Raw genomic sequence first — 22621 nt, forward strand, 5'->3', positions numbered from 1 at the left:
CTAGGCTCTGAGCTGTCAGCACAGAGCCCGACGCGGGGCTGGAACCCATGAACCATGAGATCATGACCTGAGCTGAAGTCGGCCACTTAACTGACTGAGCCACCCAGGAGCCCCAGAGAGAGAGAATCTTGATCTTGCTTGTGTCAAATTCATCTAGGGGAACTTCTCTTTTTATTGTTTTTTATTTTTTGAGAGAGAGAGGGGGTGGGGGGAGAGAGTGTATGTGAGCAGTGGAGAGGGGCAGAGGGAGAGAGAGAGAGAATGTTGATCCCCCGGCCCTGGGATCATGACCTGAGCCAAAATCAAGAGTCAGACACTCAACCAACTGATCCACCCGGGCATTCATCTGGGGGAGTTTCTAACTTACCCTTTTAACACACACTTAAATAGTGTTTACTATGTGTCTTAAACTATTTTAAACACCTGACAAACATTAACTCATTCAATCCTCATAACAACCCTTTGAGTTAGGCACTATTATTATTCCCATTCTACAGATTAGGAAACTGAGGCTTGAGGGGTTAATGACTAATTTACCCAAAGTCACACACATCTAATAAATATAAGCCTAAATTCAAGCTCAGCCCTTTGGGTTATAGGGTAAGTGGTAAACACTATGTTATGCAGCAGACAACCATATCCCATTCCTAAAGATTTGTTTCAGTAAATCTAGGGAAAGAACTGAGATATCTGTATGCAATATGAACAAAATTTTGAGGTGACTTTGTATAGTTAGAAGGGCACCCACCTACTAACTGGTGTTTGAGAACCAAAGCACTATTCCACACCTCATTGGGGAGAGACAGAAAGGAGACTTATGTGGCTAGAAATGTGTGTTATAATATACCAAGAAAGCAAAGAAAAACAGTGGTTGGGGGCACTATTCATTCAAAACCTTGGAAGACAAGGTAATAATACACCTCACTTTCATAAAATAGTCAACAGTGAACTATGTATTGTTAAATGGAATAAAATATATTATGAATGTAGCATCAGAAGAAGAGTAGAATAGCATTAATAAACATGAAATTATCTTGTTAAGTAGATACATGACAGCAATGGACTTAAATGAAGGAAGAACAGCCTTGCTGGTTGCATGGTGAGATACAGATAGTCCTGAACCACCAGTCAGGCAAGACAAATGATACCAGGTAACCCCAAAGTGTGATTTTAAGCAATGCAGTAATTATAGAAGCTGAGGGGGGAAATAGACACGACTGGATATATATGAAAAAATAAGATAAAATGTGAAAGAACTTTGAAAGCAGTTTAGCACCATACTAATATAACTATCACCACTTTGTTTAGTGGTATGTCATCTTAAGTGGCCCCCAGGAATAGAACACACACAACAACAACGAAACCAAAACAACAGAAATATCCAAACCAGGCAGAGCCATAAGCAACAATCCACCACCAAAAGGGAGTGAGCAGCTGTAGACCAATCAGCAGTATTTCTGACTACTCAGTATGGAAATAATTGAGTCAAAGAGTAAACTCAAACCTGAACCAGAACTTCTACTCTGCCAGCCACTGCCTTAGAAGGTGGAGTACAAAGAAGCCCAATATACTGAGAACTTGGTTCCTAGCATTATAGAAAAGCTTCACTTTTCCCTGCAAGCACAAATTAAAATCACATCCCATGTGTCAGGAAAGGTGTGTTCCCAGGTTCCCACCATCTCGGCTGTATTAAACCCTAAAAGTGTTGGAGAACCAGCCAGGAGGTGAGTTAAAAGAATGCCAAATTTCAGTTTTTAATTAATATAATATTTGGTAATAAAAATTTTAAAAACTATTATCTGGAGCACCTGGGTGGTTCAGTTGGTTAAGTGTCCGACTTTGGCTCAGGTCATGATCTTATGGTCCATGGGTTTGAGCCCCACATCAGGCTCTGTGCTGACAGCTCAGAACCTGGAGCTTGCTTCTTACTCTATGTCTCCCTCTCTCTCTGATCCTCCCCTGCTCATGCTCTGTCTCTCTCTCTCAAAAACAAGCAAACATTAAAAAAATTTAAAAACTATTATCTTGTGAATATGCCCCTTTTTTCCCCTTCCCCTATGTTCATGTTTCATTTCTTAAATTCCACATATGAGTGAAATCATATGGTATTTATATTTCTCTGACTGACTTATTTCACTTAGCATAATACACCTCACCTCCATCCATGTCATTGCAAATGGCAAGATTTCATTCTTTTTGATAGCTGAGTAATATTCCAGTGTGTGTGTGTGTGTGTGTGTGTGTGTGTGTGTGTACCATATCTCCTTTATGAATTCATTAGTCAATGGCCATTTAGGCTCTTTCCATAATGTGGCCATTGCTCATAATGCTGTTATAAATATCAGGGTGCATGTGCCTCTTCAAATCAAAATTTTTGTATCCTTTGGGTAAATACATAGTAGTGAAATTGCTGAATCATAGGGTAGTTCTATTTTTCACTTTTTGAGGAACCTCCATACTGTTTTCCAAAGTGGCTGTACCAGTTTCTGTTCCCACCAACAATGCAAGAGGGTTCTCCTTTCTCCACATCCTCACCAACATCTGTTGTTTCCCATGTTGTTAATTTTAGCCATTTTGACAGGTGTGAGGTGCTGTCTCCTCCTGGTTTTGATTTGTATTTCACTGATGATGAATTATGTTGACCATCTTTTCATGTGTCTGTTAGCCATTTGGATGTCTTCTTTGGAAAAGTGTTCATGTCTTCCGCTCATTTCTTAACTAGATTATTTGTTTTTTGGGTGTTGAGTTTGATAAGTTCTTTATAGATTTTGGATACTAACCCTTTATCAGCTATATCATTTGCAAGTATCTTCTCCCATTCTGTAGGTTGCCTTTTAGTTTTGTTGACTGTTTCCTTTGCTGTGCAAAACTTTTTATCTTGATAAGGTCCTAATAGTTCATTTTTGCTTTGTTTTCCTTGCCTCCAGAGACATGTCTAATAAGAAGTCTCTACAGCCAAGGTCAAAGAGGTTGCTGCCTGTGTTCTCCTCTAGGATTTTGATGGTTTCCTGTCTCACATTTAGGTCTTTCACCTATTTTGAATTCATTTTTGTGTATGGTATATGAAAGTAATCCAGCTTCATTCTTTTGCATGTAGCTGTCTAGTTTTCCCAACACCATTTGTTGAAGAGACTGTATTTTTTCCACTGGATAGTCTTTCCTGCTTTGTCGAAGATTAGTTGACCATATAGTTGTGGGTCCATTTCTGGGTTTTCTATCCTGTTCCATTGATCTATGTGTCTGTTTTTGTGCCAGTGCCATACCATCTTGATGACTATAGCTTTATAATGTAGCTTGAAGTCTGAAATTTGATGTCTCCAGCTTTGCTTTGCTTTTTCAAGATTGCTTTGGCTATTGACTGAAATTCCACCAAAAAGTTGCTAAAACTGATACACAAATTCAGCAAAGTCACAGGATACAAAATCAATATACAGAAATATATTGCATTTCTATATACACCAATAATGAAGGAGCAGAAAGAGAAATCACACCAAAATCCATAAGATTTACAACTGTACCAAAAACTATAAAATACCTAGGAATAAACCTAACCTAAGAGGTAAATGTTCTATGCCTTGTAAACTATAGAACACTTAGGAAAGAAATTGAAGAAGACACAAAAGAATGGAAAAACATTCCATGCTCATGGATTGGAAGAACAAATAGTGTTAAAATGTCTATACTACTCAAAGCAATCTACACATTTAATGCAATCTGTATCAAAATACCACCAGCATTTTTCATAGAGCTAGAACAAACAGTCCTAAAATTTGTATGGAACCAGAATTTCTTTAATATAAGAGACATTATAATGGAATTTATTAATACTCTCCAGAAGTATGAAAACATTTTACACTCAGCAACATAGAAAGGCTATTCTTAAATATAGACACATGTACACATAGAAAGCTTATAGCTTCAGTTTTACATCTCAATCCCAGGTTGAAAGCAAAACAGAAATATAAACCTTCACCAGCCCAGATCTCAAAAAGCAGTTCTATTTCCCAGTGGGCACAAAGTTCTTAATTAATTTGAGCTCACAAAAGACAAAAAGACCAAAAAACTGGATTCTCTTTCATCTCTCTTCTAATAGAGACTAGATCTCCATCATGCAACAGGTCTCTTCAAATGTTTATACCATAAACTCAAATTCCCAATCACTGCTGCTACCAATGTATAATAACTTATCAGACATGCATTAATTAGAAACAAAAACAAATTTTAAAAAATCAGTAAAAAGTAAAAGTAGACAGTTAACTTAGTTCTATAACCACTTTGAATTTACTCTAAGAGCCAATAAAAGATACGCCTGGGCCTAAATAACTCTGAGGTGCACTTCCTTAGCCATACAATTTCACTCCCTCGGTTGAATACACATCAGTTGGCATCTCCATGGAAGCTTGAGAGTTCCTATGTTGAAGTATAATTTTCAAATATACAAAATCATGTCTCTCATGCAAGTATAATATGAACATATGTCATATTATTCAATTTTATTCATTTTATTCAATCCAATTAATGAAGGAACATGTCAAAACAACAGAGTTTATTAAAAATTAGGCATATATTAATAAATAAATCATTAACTGCAAAGTTAGATGTAAAACTGATTAATTTCTTACAGAACAATCAATCACAACCTGCAGCATTATCTGGTCCACCAGATAGAAATTATTTGCATCTCTGCCACAAAATTTACAAGTTAACCTCTGCTCCTGCATAATTGTAAAATAGCCCAGTCAATAGAAAATAAAGTTCAGAAAAGATATTAAAGAACACCTCTTAATCTCTTGCCTGTTTACAAGGTTTGGATAATTTTTCTCATAGGAGACACTGTAAATATTGCATGCAACATACTTATACTAAAAATTTATTCATTTATCAGAAATTTATATTTAACTAGGCATCCTATATTTATCTTTTAACCCTAATAAGCAGTTAGCAAAAATTTTACCAAGTCTGTAGGGTTCTGTTGCCAAAAATGTTACCTATTAAATCTATGCCTAGTTTCATATCCTTCTTTGCCTAGATAATAAATAGGAAGTGGTATTTTTACCGCTCTTCTATTCTTTCTGTTTACCACTGGGGGGCGCATATAACTCACAATCCACTGGATTCCAGGTCGTGTGATGACCACAGGAGCGTTTCCACGTCGGATCCGCTAGGGGACCGTTCAGATACCACTCACATTTCGCGAACGTCCTAAGCAACTGTGCGCACGCGCACAACTGCTCCCAAGACAGAGCGGGTTTGCGCAGGCGCTCTAGCAAATGCGCAGCCGCTATCGGTAAGACTGATGGGAAAGTGAAAGGAAGGGGGTGGGGGCCGCTGGGAGCGCGCATGCGCTGAATTGGAGCCTGTTGGGTAGTGGGAGCTAGTGGGGTGGCGTATCCTGAGTTCACCGCTCTCTGTGGAGATGCCCAGCCGTGGGTCTCAACCCGAGGACGGCGCTGCGCTGTCCTCTGCAGATAACTCGACCCCGCACAAGGAGGATCTTAGCAGCAAGGTGAGTGTAGGACGAGTCGCGAAGCTTCGGACTGGGCTCTGCTTGACTCCAAAGAAGATCCACCGCGCCACATGGCCCGCCCTCGACTTTGCCCTGAGTCTTAGCACTTGGCAGCCACAGTTAAAGGGAGATCGTGAAATTTGCCCCAAGAGTAGACCCATTTGGCAGTGGGACAGAGGCTTGGTTGAGGTCTTTTCTCTCTACTCTTTGTAAACCATTAGAAATACGGCCCACCCCAGATCCGGATGCTACAGTATTTCCCATCTCAGAAAATGTCACCACTATCCATTCAGTTGTCCATGCCAATAACCTGGAAGCCATTCTTGACGCCCATCACCTACCAGTTCTACTTCTGAAGTTCATTTCAAATAGATCCCTTCATCACAGTGTACGCTCACCATCCTAAACGAGCCATCTTCATCCACCATCGGGAATCTTCCATAGGTTTCCTAACCAGTCTCTCCGCATCCATCCTTACCCTCTTCCTATCTATTCTCCACTGTAGCTAGAGCAATGATCCTGAAACGTGTATCTGATGGTCACTGTTCTACCCAAAAAGGTCGGGGCGGGGCGGGGGGGGGGGGGGGTTGGGGGGGGGTGCTAAGCATTGTAAATCTTAACTGCCATAAACAAACAAAATCTTTAAAAATATGCTGGAGATGGGAATGGTTATAGCCATTCAGGTATTAGATGTCCTAGATTTTACTTTAGTTTTGTCCTAAACTAACAGTAACATCTCAGTCAAGTCACTCATCTCTCCGTATCCGTTTCCTTGTTTGAAGTAAAGTGAAATGTATAATGTACACCTGTCATTCCTAAAATGAATGGGGAAGCACTGTTCAAACGTAAGTCTGAAGGTTATACAAATTTGATCTTGGAATTCAACTCAAATCTAGCCAGTTACTACACTGACTGGAGAGACAGAAGGGTACACACCCATAGGGAGTGAATTTTCTTTTTTTTTTTTTAATATATGAAATTTATTGTCAAATTGGTTTCCGTACAACACCCAGTGCTTATCCTAAAGATGCCCTCTTCAATACCCATCATCCACCCTCCCCTCCCTCCCACCCCCCATCAACCCTCAGTTTGTTCTCAGTTTTTAAGAGTCTCTTATGCTTTGGCTCTCTCCCACTCTAACCTCTTTTTTTTTTTCCTTCCCCTCCCCCATGGGTTTCTGTTACGTTTCTCAGGATCCACATAAGAGTGAAAACATATGGTATCTGTCTTTCTCTGTATGGCTTATTTCACTTAGCATAACACTCTCCAGTTCCATCCATGTTGCTACAAAGGGCCATATTTCATTCTTTCTCATTGCCACATAGTAGGGAGTGAATTTTCAAACCGCATACAACTTACTCCAATTACTACCATAGCAAGCCATTTATGCTGATGTGTGACAGATCTGTGAGGTGTGTAAGGTAGGACAGAGTTTATAAAACCTGCTTTTAGAGGCACTGATAACACAATGTAATCAGTCATGTTCACAGTATAACTGCCCTTACTGAAAAGAGTTAGAAATTCACTTCCACTTAGTTGTGCCCTAGCCTACTAATAAAAAGTGAGGCCTAGTTCAGCAGTGCCAGCACTGTGCTAGTCTTTGAAATGTAAAGAGGAATAAAGCCAAGATGGAAAGTGATAACACCTTAACAGCCCCAGGTAGGTCATTTAGTACTGCTTGTTTGTTCTGCATGTGTGGCTGCACTATTTATACATGAATCATGGAAACCATTGATATTTGAGAGGGAAGAAAAGTAGCCTATTCCTTATGACATTTGCTATTTGTAAAAAATAATAATAATAAAAATAAATCATAACTTAAAAGAAGTCATTAAAAATACTCTTGGTGCTTATTGTCTATTTTAAATAAAAGGTGCAAACTTAGTTTAGTAACTCTGGTCTTTGCATGAATGCTGGTTACCAACACTAAACCCTCTGTCTGGGTTCAGTGGGCTTTCTGACACCTATCAAGTATAATCACTGTTTCCTTTTTCAACTTTCCCCCAGGCGCACCCTCACACACTGCTGTTGGAAAGAATCTATATGTTCACAGACTGCCCACCTGGATAGTCAGTAAATTATAATCCCATATCCCATCTCCAATTTTAAAGGGCCCTCAGTTGAACATACTTGATAGCCTCTGATTTAAGAAGTTTTTCTTTTATTTCAATAGATTAAAGAACAAAAAATTGTTGTGGATGAACTTTCTAACCTGAAGAAGAACAGGGTGAGTTATTAGAGTAATTCTGAATTGTATGTGGGAGAGTTTGATTATATTAACTATATACTAAAGTTATAAGAATTATATCTAAGATTTATATTTACATTAAAATTTGCAAGATGTCAGCATTCTTTTTAGTTACATTGCAAAAGTGAAAAGTGTCCAAGATTTTATACACATACATACTTATATGTTATAGTTGATAATATTTTATTCCCATCATATACAATTCACATAACCTGTGAACCAAAAGGTACTAATTATACAATGTAATCACTAATGGTATTTATTTTATACTTGAATTTGGTGTTTTCTTTTGAAATAAATAACCTTAAAATATATTAAGGAGACTATGCCTTTAAGTGAACGTGGATAGTTGTTGAAAAACAAAAAGGATAAATTGCTTCTCTCTTCCTCACATTTTTTACACAAATCTGCCAAATATTTAACATGGTTATTTAATGACAATTCCATTAATGTATCTATAAACAAGTAAGCTACTGCTTTATGTGTAGTAATACTGTCAAACATTACATTTTAAAGTTCAGGAAGAAATTATTTTGAGCCCTTTAAAATATTTGATACTGACAGGTTGGTTAGCCCTTTCTGATATTGTCACTTAAAGGAATTTTAGAACTTAAGTCACACCTGATACAAACTTTCTAGAGGGCAAGTTGGCAGAGTATATCAAAGCCTTACAACTATGTAGCATTTTGACCCAGTAGTTCCCCTTATAGGAATTGATACTTATGAATCATGGGATTATACAAAGATTTAGTTACAGAGAAATTCATTACAACTTTGATTTCTAAAGTTGGTTATACCTTAAATGTCTAAAACATGAAGACTTAACCAAATAAACTGTAATGTTATACCCATACAATAATGTTGTAAAAGAATGTTTATTGATAACAGAAACTGTTCCCAATATGTTGTTCCTTGATAAAAGCAAGTAATAAATCTGTATTTATAATAAGAGCCTTTTTTGTTCAAGAAAACTGATATGGTATATACAGAAAAAATATTTCACTTCGGTGTTAATGGTAGCAATTTCTAGATGGTAGAATAATGGGTGACTTTTGTTTACCTGTAATTTGCTCAGGTATTGTTCTGAATATATGTTACTGAAGTTCAGGAGTATATACTAAAAGGGTTCAGAGTTTCGACATAACACTTTTTAGATCAAATCATAATATTAGCCTAAATTATGTTTTGCAGAAAGTATATAGGCAGCAACAGAACAGCAACATATTCTTTCTTGCAGACCGAACCGAAATGCTTTCTGAAAGCAAAAGTAAGTTTATTTGGTATATTATATAGAAATGCATGGGAAGTCTTTTCTAGGCTTTCTGTAGAAAATAATAGTAGTGCCTAAATTATATTGTCTATCTGAATGTTTATATCTGAAGATTGGATGGTGATATAGATATAAGTAAGATTAATGCTGTGGTTTGGTTTTCTTCAAGTTAGCCTAAGAGTGTTGGAAAGCTATAATTATTAATGTGTGCTTTAGAATTTTAGATAGATCTAGGTATGAAAATTTTCTACAACTTTCTCCTTTTATGACTTTGAGTGAATTACTTTGGGACTCAAAAGTTTTGTGGGATTTAAACAAGAAACTGAAAAGAGAACCTGGGTGACTCATTTTGGTTAAGCATACAACTTTGCCTCAGGTCGTGATCTCATGGCCCCTGAGTTCAAGCCTGCGTGGGGCTCTGTGCTGACATCTTGGAGCCTAGAGCCTGCTTTGGATTCTGTCTCCCTCTCTCTGTCTCTCTGCCCCTCTCCCTCACTCTCTTTCTGTCTCTCAAAAATAAATAATAAAAGTTAAAAAAATTTTTAATTAAAAAAATAAATAGGAAGGGATGTATAGAGTTCATAGTCCAGTGCCTAGGCCAAAGTAAGCATTTAATAAATGGAAATTATTTTCCTAAAAGTTAAACATTGTCATCAGAAGCCTGTTGTAAATGATTATTCACACTAACACAGTGCATACACTCAAGTGCTTTGATCTTGGTAAGTAGCCTATGTTCCTCTATGAATTACTAGGTGAAGGTCCAAGAATTTTTATTTTACTTGACGTATCTTCTCCCCTCCCCCCACAGATATATTGGATGAACTGAAAAAAGAATACCAAGAAATAGAAAACTCAGAGAAGACCAAAATCAAGAAATAATATTTTATTTTATCAAGAAATAACTTGATTTCACATAACAATGTGTGGCATTTGCTGTTCTGTAAGCTTTTCTGTTGAGCATTTCAGCAAAGATTTGAAAGGGGATTTACTGTATAATCTTAACCGACGGGGACCCAACAGTAGTAAACAGTTGTTAAAGTCTGATGTTAGCTACCAGTGTTTATTTTCTGGTCATGTCCTTCACTTAAGAGGTGTTTTGACTGCCCAGCCTGTGGAAGATGAAAGAGGCAATGTGTTCCTGTGGAATGGAGAAGTCTTTAGTGGCATAAAGGTTGAAGCTGAAGAAAATGATACCCAAGTAATGTTTAATTATCTTTCCTCTTGTAAGACTGAATCTGATATTTTGTCACTCTTCTCAGAAGTCCAGGGTCCTTGGTCTTTTATATATTACCAAGCATCTAGTCATAATTTATGGTTTGGTAGGGATTTTTTTGGTCGCCGTAGCTTGCTTTGGCATTTTAGTAATTTGGGCAAGAGTTTCTGCCTCTCTTCAGTTGGTGCCCAAACATCTGGAGTGGCCAACCAGTGGCAAGAAGTTCCAGCATCTGGAATTTTTAGAATTGATCTCAAGTCTCCTTCCATTTCCGAATCTGTGGTTTTAAAATTGTACCCTTGGAAATGTATTTCTAGGGAGAATGTTATCAAAGAATGTGTTAATAGCCTGAGTCAAATTTCAGCAAACTTGCCAACATTTGTATCAGTGGCAGCAAATGAAGCCAAACTCTATCTTAAAGAACCTGTTGTTCCTTTAAATATGACATTGCCACAATCTCCATTTGAGATTCATTGCAGTAACATTGCTAGTGTCCCACCTACCAGGGAAACGCTTCAGGTCTTTCTTACTGATGGACACATGAAGGAAATAGTTCAGCAGTTCATTGATGTCCTGAGTATCGCAGTGAAGAGACGTGTCTTATGTTTACCTAGGGGTGAAAACCTGACACAAAGTGAGGTTTTGAAAAGTTGTGATAGGAAAGCAAATGTTGCAATCCTGTTTTCTGGGGGTATTGATTCCATGGTTATTGCGGCCCTTGCTGACCATCATGTACCTTTAGATGAACCCATTGACCTTCTTAATGTGGCATTCATGACTAAAGAAAAGACCATACCAACTGGTTTTAACAAAAAGAAGAAAAAACAGAAAAATCAGTGTGAAATGCCTTCTGAAGAATCCTCTAAAAATGCTGCTGCTGCTGCTGCTGCTGCTGCTGCTGCTGCTGCTGGTAACGATGATGATAGTTCTGATAAACAATTCAGCGTACCAGATCGTATCTCAGGAAGAATGGGACTGAAGGAACTACAGGCTGCTAACCCTTCCCGGACTTGGAATTTTGTTGAAATTAATGTTTCTCTGGAAGAACTGCAAGAATTAAGAAGAACTCGAATATGCCACCTGGTTCAGCCCTTGGATACAGTGTTGGACGATAGCATTGGCTGTGCAGTCTGGTTTGCTTCTAGAGGAATTGGTTGGTTAGTGACCCAGGACGAAGCAAAATCATATCAGAGCAGCGCAAAGGTATGGCACAGAATGTCTACTCGAAGAATTTCTGAGACCTAATTTTTACCCTTTAAAGCTATTAGCATTTAGATTGCACGAACATAGCATATTTTAATTGCATTTAATCTGCAATGCAACATAGAAGACTTTTTTAAAAATTGGGCATATTTTACTACTTTATGACTTGCCATGTGTTTTTTGTCTGAAGATGTTATTTTTGAGATAATTTTTTAAGCTTTTCTTTTGTCTTTATCATATGTCATAAATATGGATTTCTGTAAACTGTTACAGGTGGTTCTTACTGGAATCGGTGCTGATGAGCAACTTGCAGGTTATTCTCGTCACCGTGTCCGCTTTCAGACCCATGGAATGGAAGGATTAAATAAGGAAATCGAGATGGAACTGGGTCGAATTTCCTCTAGAAATCTTGGTCGTGATGACAGAGTTATTGGTGATCATGGAAAAGAAGCAAGGTAATTCAGATTAAGTGTTGTGGGTAATTTTGTAAACAAACAAACAAAACATTAGCCTGTGGAGAATTTTAGGTTCCTTTCTATGGAGATCACTCAAATGAGTAACAGTAGCAACAATAATATGTTGGCTTTGTATTACAAACACCGTCAGTCAGAGGGAGAGTGGGGTGGGCGGGGCAGCCAGAAGAGCACTTGTTGTCCAGAGCTCATTCTGTAAGGAATGTCTTGGCATGACTGTTATTAGTACCACAGCGAAAAAGACTATAAAACCGAGGTAGTGAAATTATGAGAGAAAGTATTTAACGGGTTTGGTTTTGTTGTAAATGTTTACTTTCCTCCCAGCAAGAGCATAGGCCCTACCCCCACGTTTTGCCCTCCAGTGTTAGAGAACCCAGCTTTGTCTCTAGGGACATATATGCATGCTAGATCCATGCTGATGTAAATGCTGGTTCCAGAACTGGATTCCCCTCTGCTATGTGTGTTTTGAACTCAGTTTGGTCATATGTTGCAGGTTACCTAAAACTTGCCAAGAGATCAAGGCATTTACATATGTATACTTTTTTTTTTAATTCGGGGGTTTATTTTTACCTAACAGTATATTTATGGTCGTAGTGAACAAGTGCTTGAGAATAACTTTTTAAATTATTAAGGATAAAGAAAAATGTGTTATAGTTATAAAAAGCATAAGTTTGTTCAAGTGGGTTAATTTATTAAGTGGTAGTTTATTAAAAGGGTACAGCATGCGAGAACAGGGAGTCCAAATCAGCTTTGTGAGAACATCATAATACACCTACTCTAACACTTCACCATTTCTTACCTCTATTTCAGTTTCTTATATATATTATATAATTTAAATATATACCACAGTATAAAAACTATAAAAATATTTTCCTTTTGAAGGGTGTGTATATTTGAGAGAGAGCAATATTCAGTCCTTTATTTCAGGTAGGTCAGAGAAAAGGGAATTTATTTTATTTAGTAGAACAGTTAATTCTAAAGGCCCCATATGATACCCTCAGGTAAAAGTGCATATGAGGAATGTTTAAACAGCTAATAGAGAATTGTGATTTAACAAATACCCTGATAGTGGGTGGATATAAATAATTTATTACTAAATTATTATACTTTTATTTATTATTTATTTATTTATTTATTATGCATTTGGCATGCTGTTAATTCAGCGATCAATTGATTAGATTATGCTATATATAGATTTGCTTTTGCGATTCATTTTTATAAAATATTTCATATGATGAATGCCTTACCTTTTCCAGTCTCTCCTGGAGCTAAGATGAAATTTAATAAAACAGAAACACTACTGTAACAGTATTGCATATTAAGGAATTGGCAGGAGAGTATTAAAGTATTTTAGGGGCGCCTAGATGGCTCAGTAGGTTAACCATCTGACTTCAGCTCAGGTCATGATCTCAGTTCGTGAGTTCAAGCCCCATGTCAGGCTCTGTGCTGACAGCTCAAAGTCTGGGCCTGCTTCAGATTCTGTGTCTCCCTCTCTCTGTGCCCCTCTTCCACTCATGGTCTATCTTTCTCTGTCTTTCAAAAATGAATAAATGTTAAAAAAAATTTTTTTAGAAAAAAAAAGTGAACAAACAAAACAAAACAACACAGAATTTTCTAGGAAATCAGGGAAGCCAAAGGGCAGAAAGTTAGTTTTTTAAATCTAATACTTTATTCTGTTATACTGATTTGTCACCATTTAAATGGGTTGAATGTAATTAAATAATTTTGATACTGTAAGATTTTACCATAAGTAAACGTTTCACAATTTCAGGATTATAGAGTGTTTCTATATTGATCTCATATTCATTCTCTTTTTATATGATAAAGAACAAACACAGATGGAATAATTGACCTAAGACCATACTTGTTTTCAAGGCACTGCTAAAGATTCCTTGTGAAACAATTTGAGATTATTTCTTACCATAGGCCTAATGTATTTATTTTTTCAGGCAAAATTTATTTTGTAGTATATGTATTAAAATTAGTCACATGAAACATTAGTCAGTGTGATTAAATTTTAGGTGTGAAATTGTGTAAATAACCAGAATATTTTTAGTTGAGAAAAATAGTGCCATAAAAAATTAATTTGATGCTATAAATTTTAACATTGAATAAAATGCAAAAGAAATAATCATAACAAATTGGTTTTTTTTATGTAGTGGTTATGTTTATCTGTTTATTTTAGATTTCCTTTCCTGGATGAAAATGTCGTCTCCTTTCTAAATTCCCTACCAGTTTGGGAGAAGGCAAACTTGACTTTGCCCCGTGGAATTGGTGAAAAACTAATTTTGCGTCTTGCAGCAGTGGAACTTGGCTTAACAACCTCTCCTCTTCTGCCGAAACGGGCCATGCAGTTTGGATCCAGAATTGCAAAAATGGAAAAGAATAACGAAAAGGCATCTGATAGATGTGAAAGGCTCCAGGTCATTTCCTTAGAAAACCTTTCTATTGAAAAGGAGATTAAAACATAATATTTCACAATATAAACATTTACTGAATGATGATTATGTAAAAATAAAACACTCAGCTGCTTTATTATTATATAATGTAATGGTTTTAAGGTTCATTACATGAATTTATATTTAACTATATAGCTTAATATAACCAAGTTAGTCAAATTGACGAGAAAAAGAGAATACTTGAAAGAATAGTTGGGATGTTTTAAACTGTGATATCAACATTGCTTTGAGCTCTTACATGGTAATGTCCCACCAGCAACAAAAGAAGGCAGCTTTTACTGACTCTTGTCATGGTAGCTACACCCAGAAATAACTCAATTTGTCATTGTCGTCAGGGGCCTGGCTTAAACAGGGCCTTCTTTGGCAGAAGAGAGAACTCAGGTTTACAGAAGCTAAGCAATTTGCTTGAGATTCACACTCCTGAGCAATACTTGGTACTTCTGTTACATCTCTTTAGGCAGCTCATTTTCTCAGTCAGAACTTGTGACTGTTTTAAGCATTCTCCTGTCCCACACATCTGTGCCTTCCTCTCTTTGCCCCATTCTCAGCTCATGACCTGAGCTTTTCACAGATCAAAGTCATCAGGACAAGAAATGTGTCCATCCACCCATCAAAAAGCTGTGCCTCCACCTGTTTTCTGTATCCCAACCCTTGCGTGTCTCGTCAGTCCCTCTTTTATAGGATCCTTCCTATCAACGTTTAAAGGGGTCTGGTCTAACCAATGTAAAATGCACATACCTAGTTCTATATTTTGCTCTGCTTACCATCTCTTGCCTCCTATCCATACTCCACCCTCTCCACCTTTTCAGCTCCACTCCAGCCTTACATCCACCCACATTAGTCAGTTGTGACCACCATACCAAGGTCACTGGCGTCTATCCCCAATTAGGGCTGACACCCTTTCTGGATCTGTTCAGAGTACTTTGATTCTTTTAATCTTAGTGGGAAAGCAGTTTCAGGATACTGACAAGCAGAAGTCTGTTGGACACTTTCACATGCCCTGAATTTATCCTCTGGTAAATGCAATGTCTAAACCATATTTAAATACTACTTTGATGGCTTTCATCCCTTTACCTGAAGGCAGACAACTTCCAGTATCTATGTGGTCCTGAGCACCAAACGGACATTGCTCTTTATCAGAAGTAGATAAACTAAGAGGTTTGCCTAGCGGCCTAGATTTGAATATAGTAACAATTTTTAGTAATAACAATATAGTTCAACACTAAAAACATCTATCATCTATATTGTGATGACTATGTAAGCAGGCACTACTTTATGAGCTTTACGTGTATTGATCCAGTTGAATCTGTAGGGAATTTCCAGGTCATCTCCAGCAGAATACTTGTGTGTAGGTGTTTTGTTTTGTTTATTCCTCAGAGGGCCTGATTTCTTTTTAGAACCTTCTTACTACTAAATTCCATAAACCTGGGATGAGGATCTGTGTTAGTCCTTAAACAATTTTTCCCAAGATTTGAAACAGTTGGAACAAACCATCTAGGTACCTGAGCAAAAAAACTTTTAAGTAGAAGAATTTACCTACATTGTTCATAAGTGCAAACATGCAAATCTCTTAAAGAAGCAGTGATTTTTTTCACATCCCCTGCCCTGAACAGCAATCATAAATTTTTAGTACTACCTCCATAGCAGCTGAAATAGTGACATGGTTGGATTAAGAAATTCTGCCCCCAAATGTTACAAAACCACCTTGTTGGCAAACTGTGGGAAAGTTGAAGTTATCCCCCTTGAGGTAGCAGCAACAGCCAGTGAAGTTGGGCATTCCCCTAGTCACAAAACACTTCTCTTGGCTTCTGTGACTAATCTTGGTTTTCATGACCGCTGTCTCTGTGTTCTTTGGTAACTCCATCCTCTCCACCCAACCTTTAAATATTAAATTTCTCAGGTCTCCCATCCTAGGTTCTGAGCTTTTTTTCTCAGTTCTTTCCCTCAATTTCAGCCACCCCCTTGGCTTTTGTCACCGTAACACTGCCCAAATGTATGCATCTGCTGCAGGCTGCCGTTCTAACCCGAGTTGTATATCTACAGCATATATGGCATCTCTACTTGGGTTCTCTTACAAATATATCAAGGTCAGTATGTCCACAGCTGAACTCTTAATCTTGCCTTGATCTCCCATTTCTCCTGACAAATTTGGGTGCCACCTGGACAACCACTCTCTTTTTGAACACTCAACCCCCATTCAGTCTGTTGCCACTTCACTATTTCTCGAATCCATCCACAGCGCTGCATCTCCGCTGCCACCGCACTAGTCTGTACCTAGCATCTACTGCCACCAACCCAGCCTAAACTTTGACAATGAAGCTCAGGATCATCAACTCAGCGACCCGGGTGATCTGGCTCTCATCTGCCTCTATGGCCAGTTTTGTGCCCACGTCTCTCTAGTTCTTTACCCAAGGTTTTGTTTGGTTTCTCAAAAAGTTCAACTTTCTTCTCAACTGGATTCTTCATCACCTGTTGTGCCCCGTATCTGGAAAGCTATTTCTCCAACTCCACTTGGATAGCTCTTTTTCATCTTCCAGGCTCAGTTTAAAATATCACTTCCTCTGGGCACCCCTTCCGAGCCCCTGGTCTTGGTTAGCCTTCCTTCATGTGCTATCATTACATCTCACATTATCACCCTGTTTCAAAATACTTGTATGATCATCTGTGTAACTGGAAGCACCTTGAGGTTTTGTGTGTCCTGCCCTCCAGCGGTCTCCAACTCCTGGCACAGTGCCTGGCTCATAATAAACGTTCCATAAATATTTGCTGACTGAAAGAATGATGATGGAGGTAGGATTCCAACTCAGGACTCCTTCGGGGCCTGGAGCCTTCATCTCTGCCACTCTGGTTTTGTGTTTTCACGGAGACAAATCGTGAAAGGGAAAAGTAATGGGGAAGCACGGTGCCCAGAACACGCAGCGGGACTGACTTTTAAAGAAGGGAGGGGCCGGGACACCTGTACGGAAAATTTAGGCAGTGCCGAGTGAGGGAGCGCGGAGGGAGGCCCTACGCGCGGGCGCCCCCTTGAGGCGCGGCCGGGCTATCCTCGCGCCAGAACTACCGGCTTCCACACGCAGATCTCCCGCTAGAAGCAGAGGACGCCCGGGAGGGTCGACAGAGGGCGCTGGACAAGCAGCCCTCCGCAGGGAGTCTCCTCAGGGAGACTGCCTTCAGATCCCACCCGCAGCGGTTCCCCCCTGCTCTCGCCCACGCGGGGCTCCGGACGGTGGATTCTGGCCCAGGGAGAAGCCATTCGAGACGGCCACCCTCCCTGGCCTCCAGGAATATTCTAAGGACCAGTGTGGACGCAGTCTCCCTCTCCTGGACAAGAAAACAATCATTTCAAAGTAGGTTTCTTCCCTTCCCTTGTCCTTGCCTTTTTCTCGCGTCCATGTGGGCATAGGTCTTGGACAAACCTGGCTTGGCTCTAATTCCGAAGGTATGAAACCATAGGCACATTCTGTAAACTTCCTAGTCTCCATTTCTGCGTCTACCTAGTGGGGATACCAACGCCTATCTCAAAGAGCTGGGTTCTCCAAGTGTCCTGCCCGAATTAGCAGTATCGACATCATCTCTAATCTTTCAGAAACGCAGATTCCCTGGCTCACTCCAACCGACTGAATCAGAAATTCTACAGCAAGTTCCAACAACCTGTTTTAACAAGCCCTAGAGGTTTCGATACAGGCTAAATGTTGAGAATCACTATATAAGAAGGGCCAATTAAATGAAATAAATAAAATACTATGTAGAAAGAACTGGACAAATAGTAGATGCTCAAAAAATAGTGCTTAGGATCATTATTTTTCCAGGAACAGAAAGGCATTTAGTTACATAGAAGCAGAAAGTTAAGCAGGCTCTTCTTGTCTTTCCTTTTCTTTTAAGCAGGTCTTTATTTTCTTGCTTTAAAAAAAAAAAAAAAAAAACTGAAAACAAAACAAATCTACAAAAAGCCTTCTCCAACAAAAAAGGAATAGATACACAACAGTAGCTTCTCTATCATTTCTTTTTGACATACTTCTTAGTGTCTTTTGACTTCTTTTGAAAAGCAGAATATGATTAATGTTAAAGGCATTTTCTTTTAATGTTTATTTGTTTTGAGAGAGAGAGAGAGAATGCGTGGGAAGGGGCAGAGAGATAATGGAGAGAGAATCCCAAGCAGGCTCTGCTCTGATAGCACAGAGCCCTACATGGGGCTCAATCTCCCAAACCATGAGATCATGACCTGAACAGAAATCAAGAGTAGGATGCTTAACTGAGCCTCGCAGGTGCCTCAAGGTTAAAAGTTTTATTTTATTTTAACTCAAATTTCAACTTTCTTATGGTGCAATTAGCTTAAGATTGAAAATTGTAATAGAACTACCATATGACCCAGCAATTCCACCTCTGGGTATTTGACTGCAGAAAAGTAAAACACTAACTCAAAATGATATATGCACCCCCATCTTCACTGTAGCATTATTTACAATAGTCCAGATATGGAGACAACGTAAGTGTCCATCAGGAGATGAATGGATAAAGAAAATGTGGGTAATGTGTACAACAGAATATTCAGCCATAAAAAAGAATGAAATATTGCTATTTGCAACAACATGGATGGACTTTTAGGGCATTATGCTAAATGAAATAAGACAGAAAGACAAATACTGTATGATCTCACTTATATGTAGAATTAAAACACACACACACACACACACACAAGTTCATAAATACAGGGAACAGATTGGTGGTTGCCAGAGGAGAGGGTTGGGGGGTAGGTGAAGTTTGAAGGGAGTCAAAAATACAGATCTCCAATTATAAAATAAATGAGTCATGGAGATGTAATGTAAAGCATGACAACTACAGTTAATACTGCATTGCATATTTGAAAAGTTGTTGAGATAGCAAATCTTAAAAGTAGGTATCACAAAAAACAATTTTGTAACTATGTATGGTGTTGATGTTAGCTAGACTTATTGTGATCATTTCAAAATATCTACAAATATTGAATCGTTGTGTTGTAGACCTCAAACTATTATTGTATGACAACTGTACCTCAATTGTTAAAAATGTTATTAAAAAAAGACTGAAAATGTAATGGTTGATCATGAAACAACCTAATAAAGGTGCAGATTTATTTCTTGAGAAATCTAGCTTCATTACCATGACAAATTTCATTGCCTTTTTCTTTTTAGTCATTGCAGAAACTTCAGAAAGGACACCTACAATTAATTAGAAATGTTAAGATTGCCCAAAAAAGGATTACCTAGATTTGATCAAATTCAAGATGAAGAAACCTACCTGGAAAACTTATCCGTACAGAGAAATGCTTCTGTTTTTTTTGAAAAATATGATCGGAGTGAAGTACAAGAGTTGCTAACTACTGCCTTAGTCAGCTGGTTGTCTGCCAAAGATGATGTCCGCTCTCAGTTGGACATCCCATGTGGAATTATGAGTCAAATGAATAATGTCAGTTTCTCCACTGCAATCCTTCTGACTCCTGTGGACCCTGTTGCCCTCTTAGACTATAGAGAAGTTCATCAAATTATAAGGGAGTTGGCTGTTGGAATTTATTGCTTTAATCAAATTCCCTCAATCAGTTTAGAAGCTAATTATGATCAGAGTTCTTCTTGTCAATTACCACCAGCTTATTATGATACCAGAATTGGGCAAATTCTGATCAATATTGACTACATGCTGAAAGCACTGTGGCATGGAATATACATGCCCAAAGAAAAACGAGCCAGATTCTCTGAATTATGGCGTACTATCATGGACATTGATCCAGATGGGAAGCCTCAAACAAATAAAGATATTTTTGCAGAGTTTAGTGCAGCAGGTAAGAGAATTTAATATGTTTTATTAGAAGCCATCCTTTTAATTTAGTAATTTATCTTTGGCTCAGTTTTACATATTTAGTCACATTTCTTAAAAGAGATATTTTGAACTCCAAAGAATCTTTTCAATAAACCTTTCATTTTTTTCAATGGCACCAAAATTATGTTTAAGTCTTGCGTCTTTCATCTTAACCTCCAACTTCTGCAGAACAGATCAGATTTCAAATACTTGATAAAGAGTTTTCAGTTTATACCTTTTCTTAACACAGCCTAAGTAGGAAAATCAGTAATAGAGTCAAGAGTAGAATTGGAATGCAATGAGAAAAATCTCTGAACTTGAAAACAAAATGATTGCCAGTTTGGTTAGTCATCTATAATGCCATTTTTGTAAATCTCAAAAATGAATGATATGAAAGTTGAAGTTAAGGATCAATGTGCATCAATGATCTAAGCTTTGGTATTTTAGTAGCATTTGGTTTAGTAAGTATTTTTGGTTCACCTAATTTTTAAATTCCTTCTTTTTTTTTTATTTTTTAAAATGTGTAGTTATTTTTGAGACCAAGAGAGGCAGGGGGAAGGGGAGAGAGACAGAGCAAGAGGGGGACAGAGTCTGAAGTGGGATCCAGGTTCTGAGCTGTTAGCTCACGAACCTTGAGATCATGAGCTGAACAGAGGTAGGGTGCTTAATGGACTGAGCCACCCAGGCGCCCCTTAAATTCCTTCCCTCTTAGGGCCTGACTTCTCTAAAGCCTGTATATTCACAATAGGTACCACTAAATCCTGTGCATCTCCTCAGCATATGTAAATTTTTTATTCTTAAAAAAAAAAAAAAAATTCCTGTAAGTTCCTTTGTAGCAGGCCAGATGGAATGGAGAGTAAAATGGAAAATGTGTGCTCCAGACAGTATTCCCAACTACTTTCGCTGATTAAATATATCTAATCATTTTCTAAATAGATTTCCAGTTTGTGGGCACAGGCTTAAAGAGAAGTCTCAATTTAGTTAAAAATGTACTAGAATTTCACTTGACTGGAGGAGAGAGCACAGCAATAGATTTTATATAGATTTTAATCTCATTGGAAACTGGAAAAGGATGACAATTTGTCTTCAGGAATAAAATGTCACTCAGACGCTTCCTTTCTTGACTATTCTGAGAACAAATTTGTTGATTTGTGTATTGCATGTAATTGTTTGCACTTTATGGGGTTGATATTCAAAATATAAGATTTTCTATCTTTATTCAGTGTGTTTTTATACATAATCTTAATATGGCAATAAGTTTCTGCATAACCTTACTAAGGAAGAAAAGAATTAATATTCTCCCCTAATGAGCCAGATTTCCCTTGGCTAAATAGATCTAATAACAGAAGATTTTAATGGTCAATTAGGTGGAAAAGAACCACTTTTTATCTCTATTGTACATGTAATTGAGGAGAAAATTACCTGAAAAAGACTTTAGTTTGCCAATATAAATCTGGTTACTAAAGCAAATGCCCTGAAAACAAAATTTATTGTTTCTTAGCGTCTCAATAAAATGTGGAAGAATTGAGGGGCGCCTGGGTGGCTTGGTGGGTTAAGCGTCCGACTTCGGCTCAGGTCATGATCTCGTGGTTCACGAGTTCGAGCCACGAGTTCGAGCCCCGCGTCGGGCTCTGTGCTGACAGCTCGGAGCCTGGAGCCTGCTTCCGATTCTGTGTCTCCCTCTCTCTCTGACCCTCCCCCCATTCATGCTCTGTCTCTCTCTGTCTCAAAAATAAATAAACGTTAAAAAAAAATTTTTTTTTTTAAAATGTGGAAGAATTGTGATCACTTGAATATTTAATACAGTTAATGGTAAGGTAGTTTCATGGAGTTTTCTTATTTTTCCTTCGGTCATTGATAGCTAGATAAAAAATTATACATACACATACAAAATATACATATATATGTTCATAAAGGACTCTAGTTTGATTTATTCGTTTTACAAATATTCACTGAGTTTTTATTTCTAGCTTAGACACAAAAGTAAGTCTGATGTCAAGAACAGGTAAACAGGAAGCTTACATACACATAAGCTCCATGAAAAAGAAGACCCTTACCTGCCCTGTTTATCCCTATATGTTTTGTGCCTAAGATAGTCCCTGATACAAAGTAGGCATCAACAGGGGCGCCTGGGTGGCTCGGTTGGTTAAGCGTCCGACTTCGGCTCAGGTCATGATCTCATGGTCTGTGAGTTCGAGCCCCGCGTCAGGCTCTGTGCTGACAGCTCAGCCTGGAGCCTGTTTCAGATTCTGTGTCTCCTTCTCTCTCTGCCCCTCCCCTGTTCACGCTCTGTCTCTCTCTGTCTCAAAAATAAATAAACATTAAAAAAAATTTTAAAAAAAGTAGGCATCAACAGATATTTGTTAAATTGAATTAAATGAGTTGAATTGAATCAATGAAGAATTAAATGGGAACAG

At 38.0% G+C, this 22621-nt stretch overlaps 2 protein-coding genes and 1 long non-coding RNA gene across 9 annotated transcripts in view; 2 read left to right on the top strand and 1 right to left on the bottom strand.

The window, feature by feature from the left end:
- Nucleotides 1-5331: 5331 nt before the first annotated feature.
- On the top strand, nucleotides 5332-9915 carry ASDURF (ASNSD1 upstream open reading frame). The gene is made up of 4 exons (XM_007094667.3): nucleotides 5332-5506; nucleotides 7680-7733; nucleotides 8946-9021; nucleotides 9833-9915. Exons 1-4 carry the CDS (start codon nucleotides 5417-5419, stop codon nucleotides 9901-9903), a joined length of 291 nt encoding a protein of 96 aa, XP_007094729.2. The 5' UTR covers nucleotides 5332-5416; the 3' UTR covers nucleotides 9904-9915.
- Nucleotides 9893-16928, bottom strand: LOC122240978. The gene is made up of 2 exons (XR_006220850.1): nucleotides 16842-16928; nucleotides 9893-11848 (listed from the first exon to the last, which is right to left on the bottom strand). It is a non-coding gene; the product is annotated as an uncharacterized LOC122240978 (long non-coding RNA).
- Nucleotides 16929-17034: 106 nt separating this feature from the next.
- ANKAR (ankyrin and armadillo repeat containing) overlaps nucleotides 17035-22621 on the top strand; it is a 72213-nt gene continuing 66626 nt past the window's right edge. For 5 of the 7 annotated variants that reach the window (XM_042994894.1, XM_042994895.1, XM_042994897.1 and 2 more), the window contains exons 1-2: nucleotides 17035-17719; nucleotides 19544-20187. In XM_042994894.1, coding sequence (XP_042850828.1) covers nucleotides 19587-20187 — 601 coding nt within the window. In that variant the 5' untranslated portion in view covers nucleotides 17035-17719; nucleotides 19544-19586. Of the gene's footprint in view, nucleotides 17720-19543; nucleotides 20188-22621 lie in introns of those variants that run through there. The other 2 variants (XM_042994899.1, XM_042994900.1) reach the window with 2 other exon arrangements.

The sequence above is a fragment of the Panthera tigris genome, chromosome C1 (assembly GCF_018350195.1).
Source record: "Panthera tigris isolate Pti1 chromosome C1, P.tigris_Pti1_mat1.1, whole genome shotgun sequence".
NCBI classification, from domain to species: domain Eukaryota; kingdom Metazoa; phylum Chordata; class Mammalia; order Carnivora; family Felidae; genus Panthera; species Panthera tigris.

Coding starts and splice junctions, on each gene's coding strand:
- ASDURF (XM_007094667.3), top strand. CDS start 5,417: ATGCCCAGCCGTGGGTCTCAACCCGAGGACGGCGCTGCGCTGTCCTCT. Junction 5,507..7,679: donor AGGAGGATCTTAGCAGCAAG/GTGAGTGTAGGA, acceptor TTATTTCAATAG/ATTAAAGAACAAAAAATTGT. Junction 7,734..8,945: donor CTAACCTGAAGAAGAACAGG/GTGAGTTATTAG, acceptor TATGTTTTGCAG/AAAGTATATAGGCAGCAACA.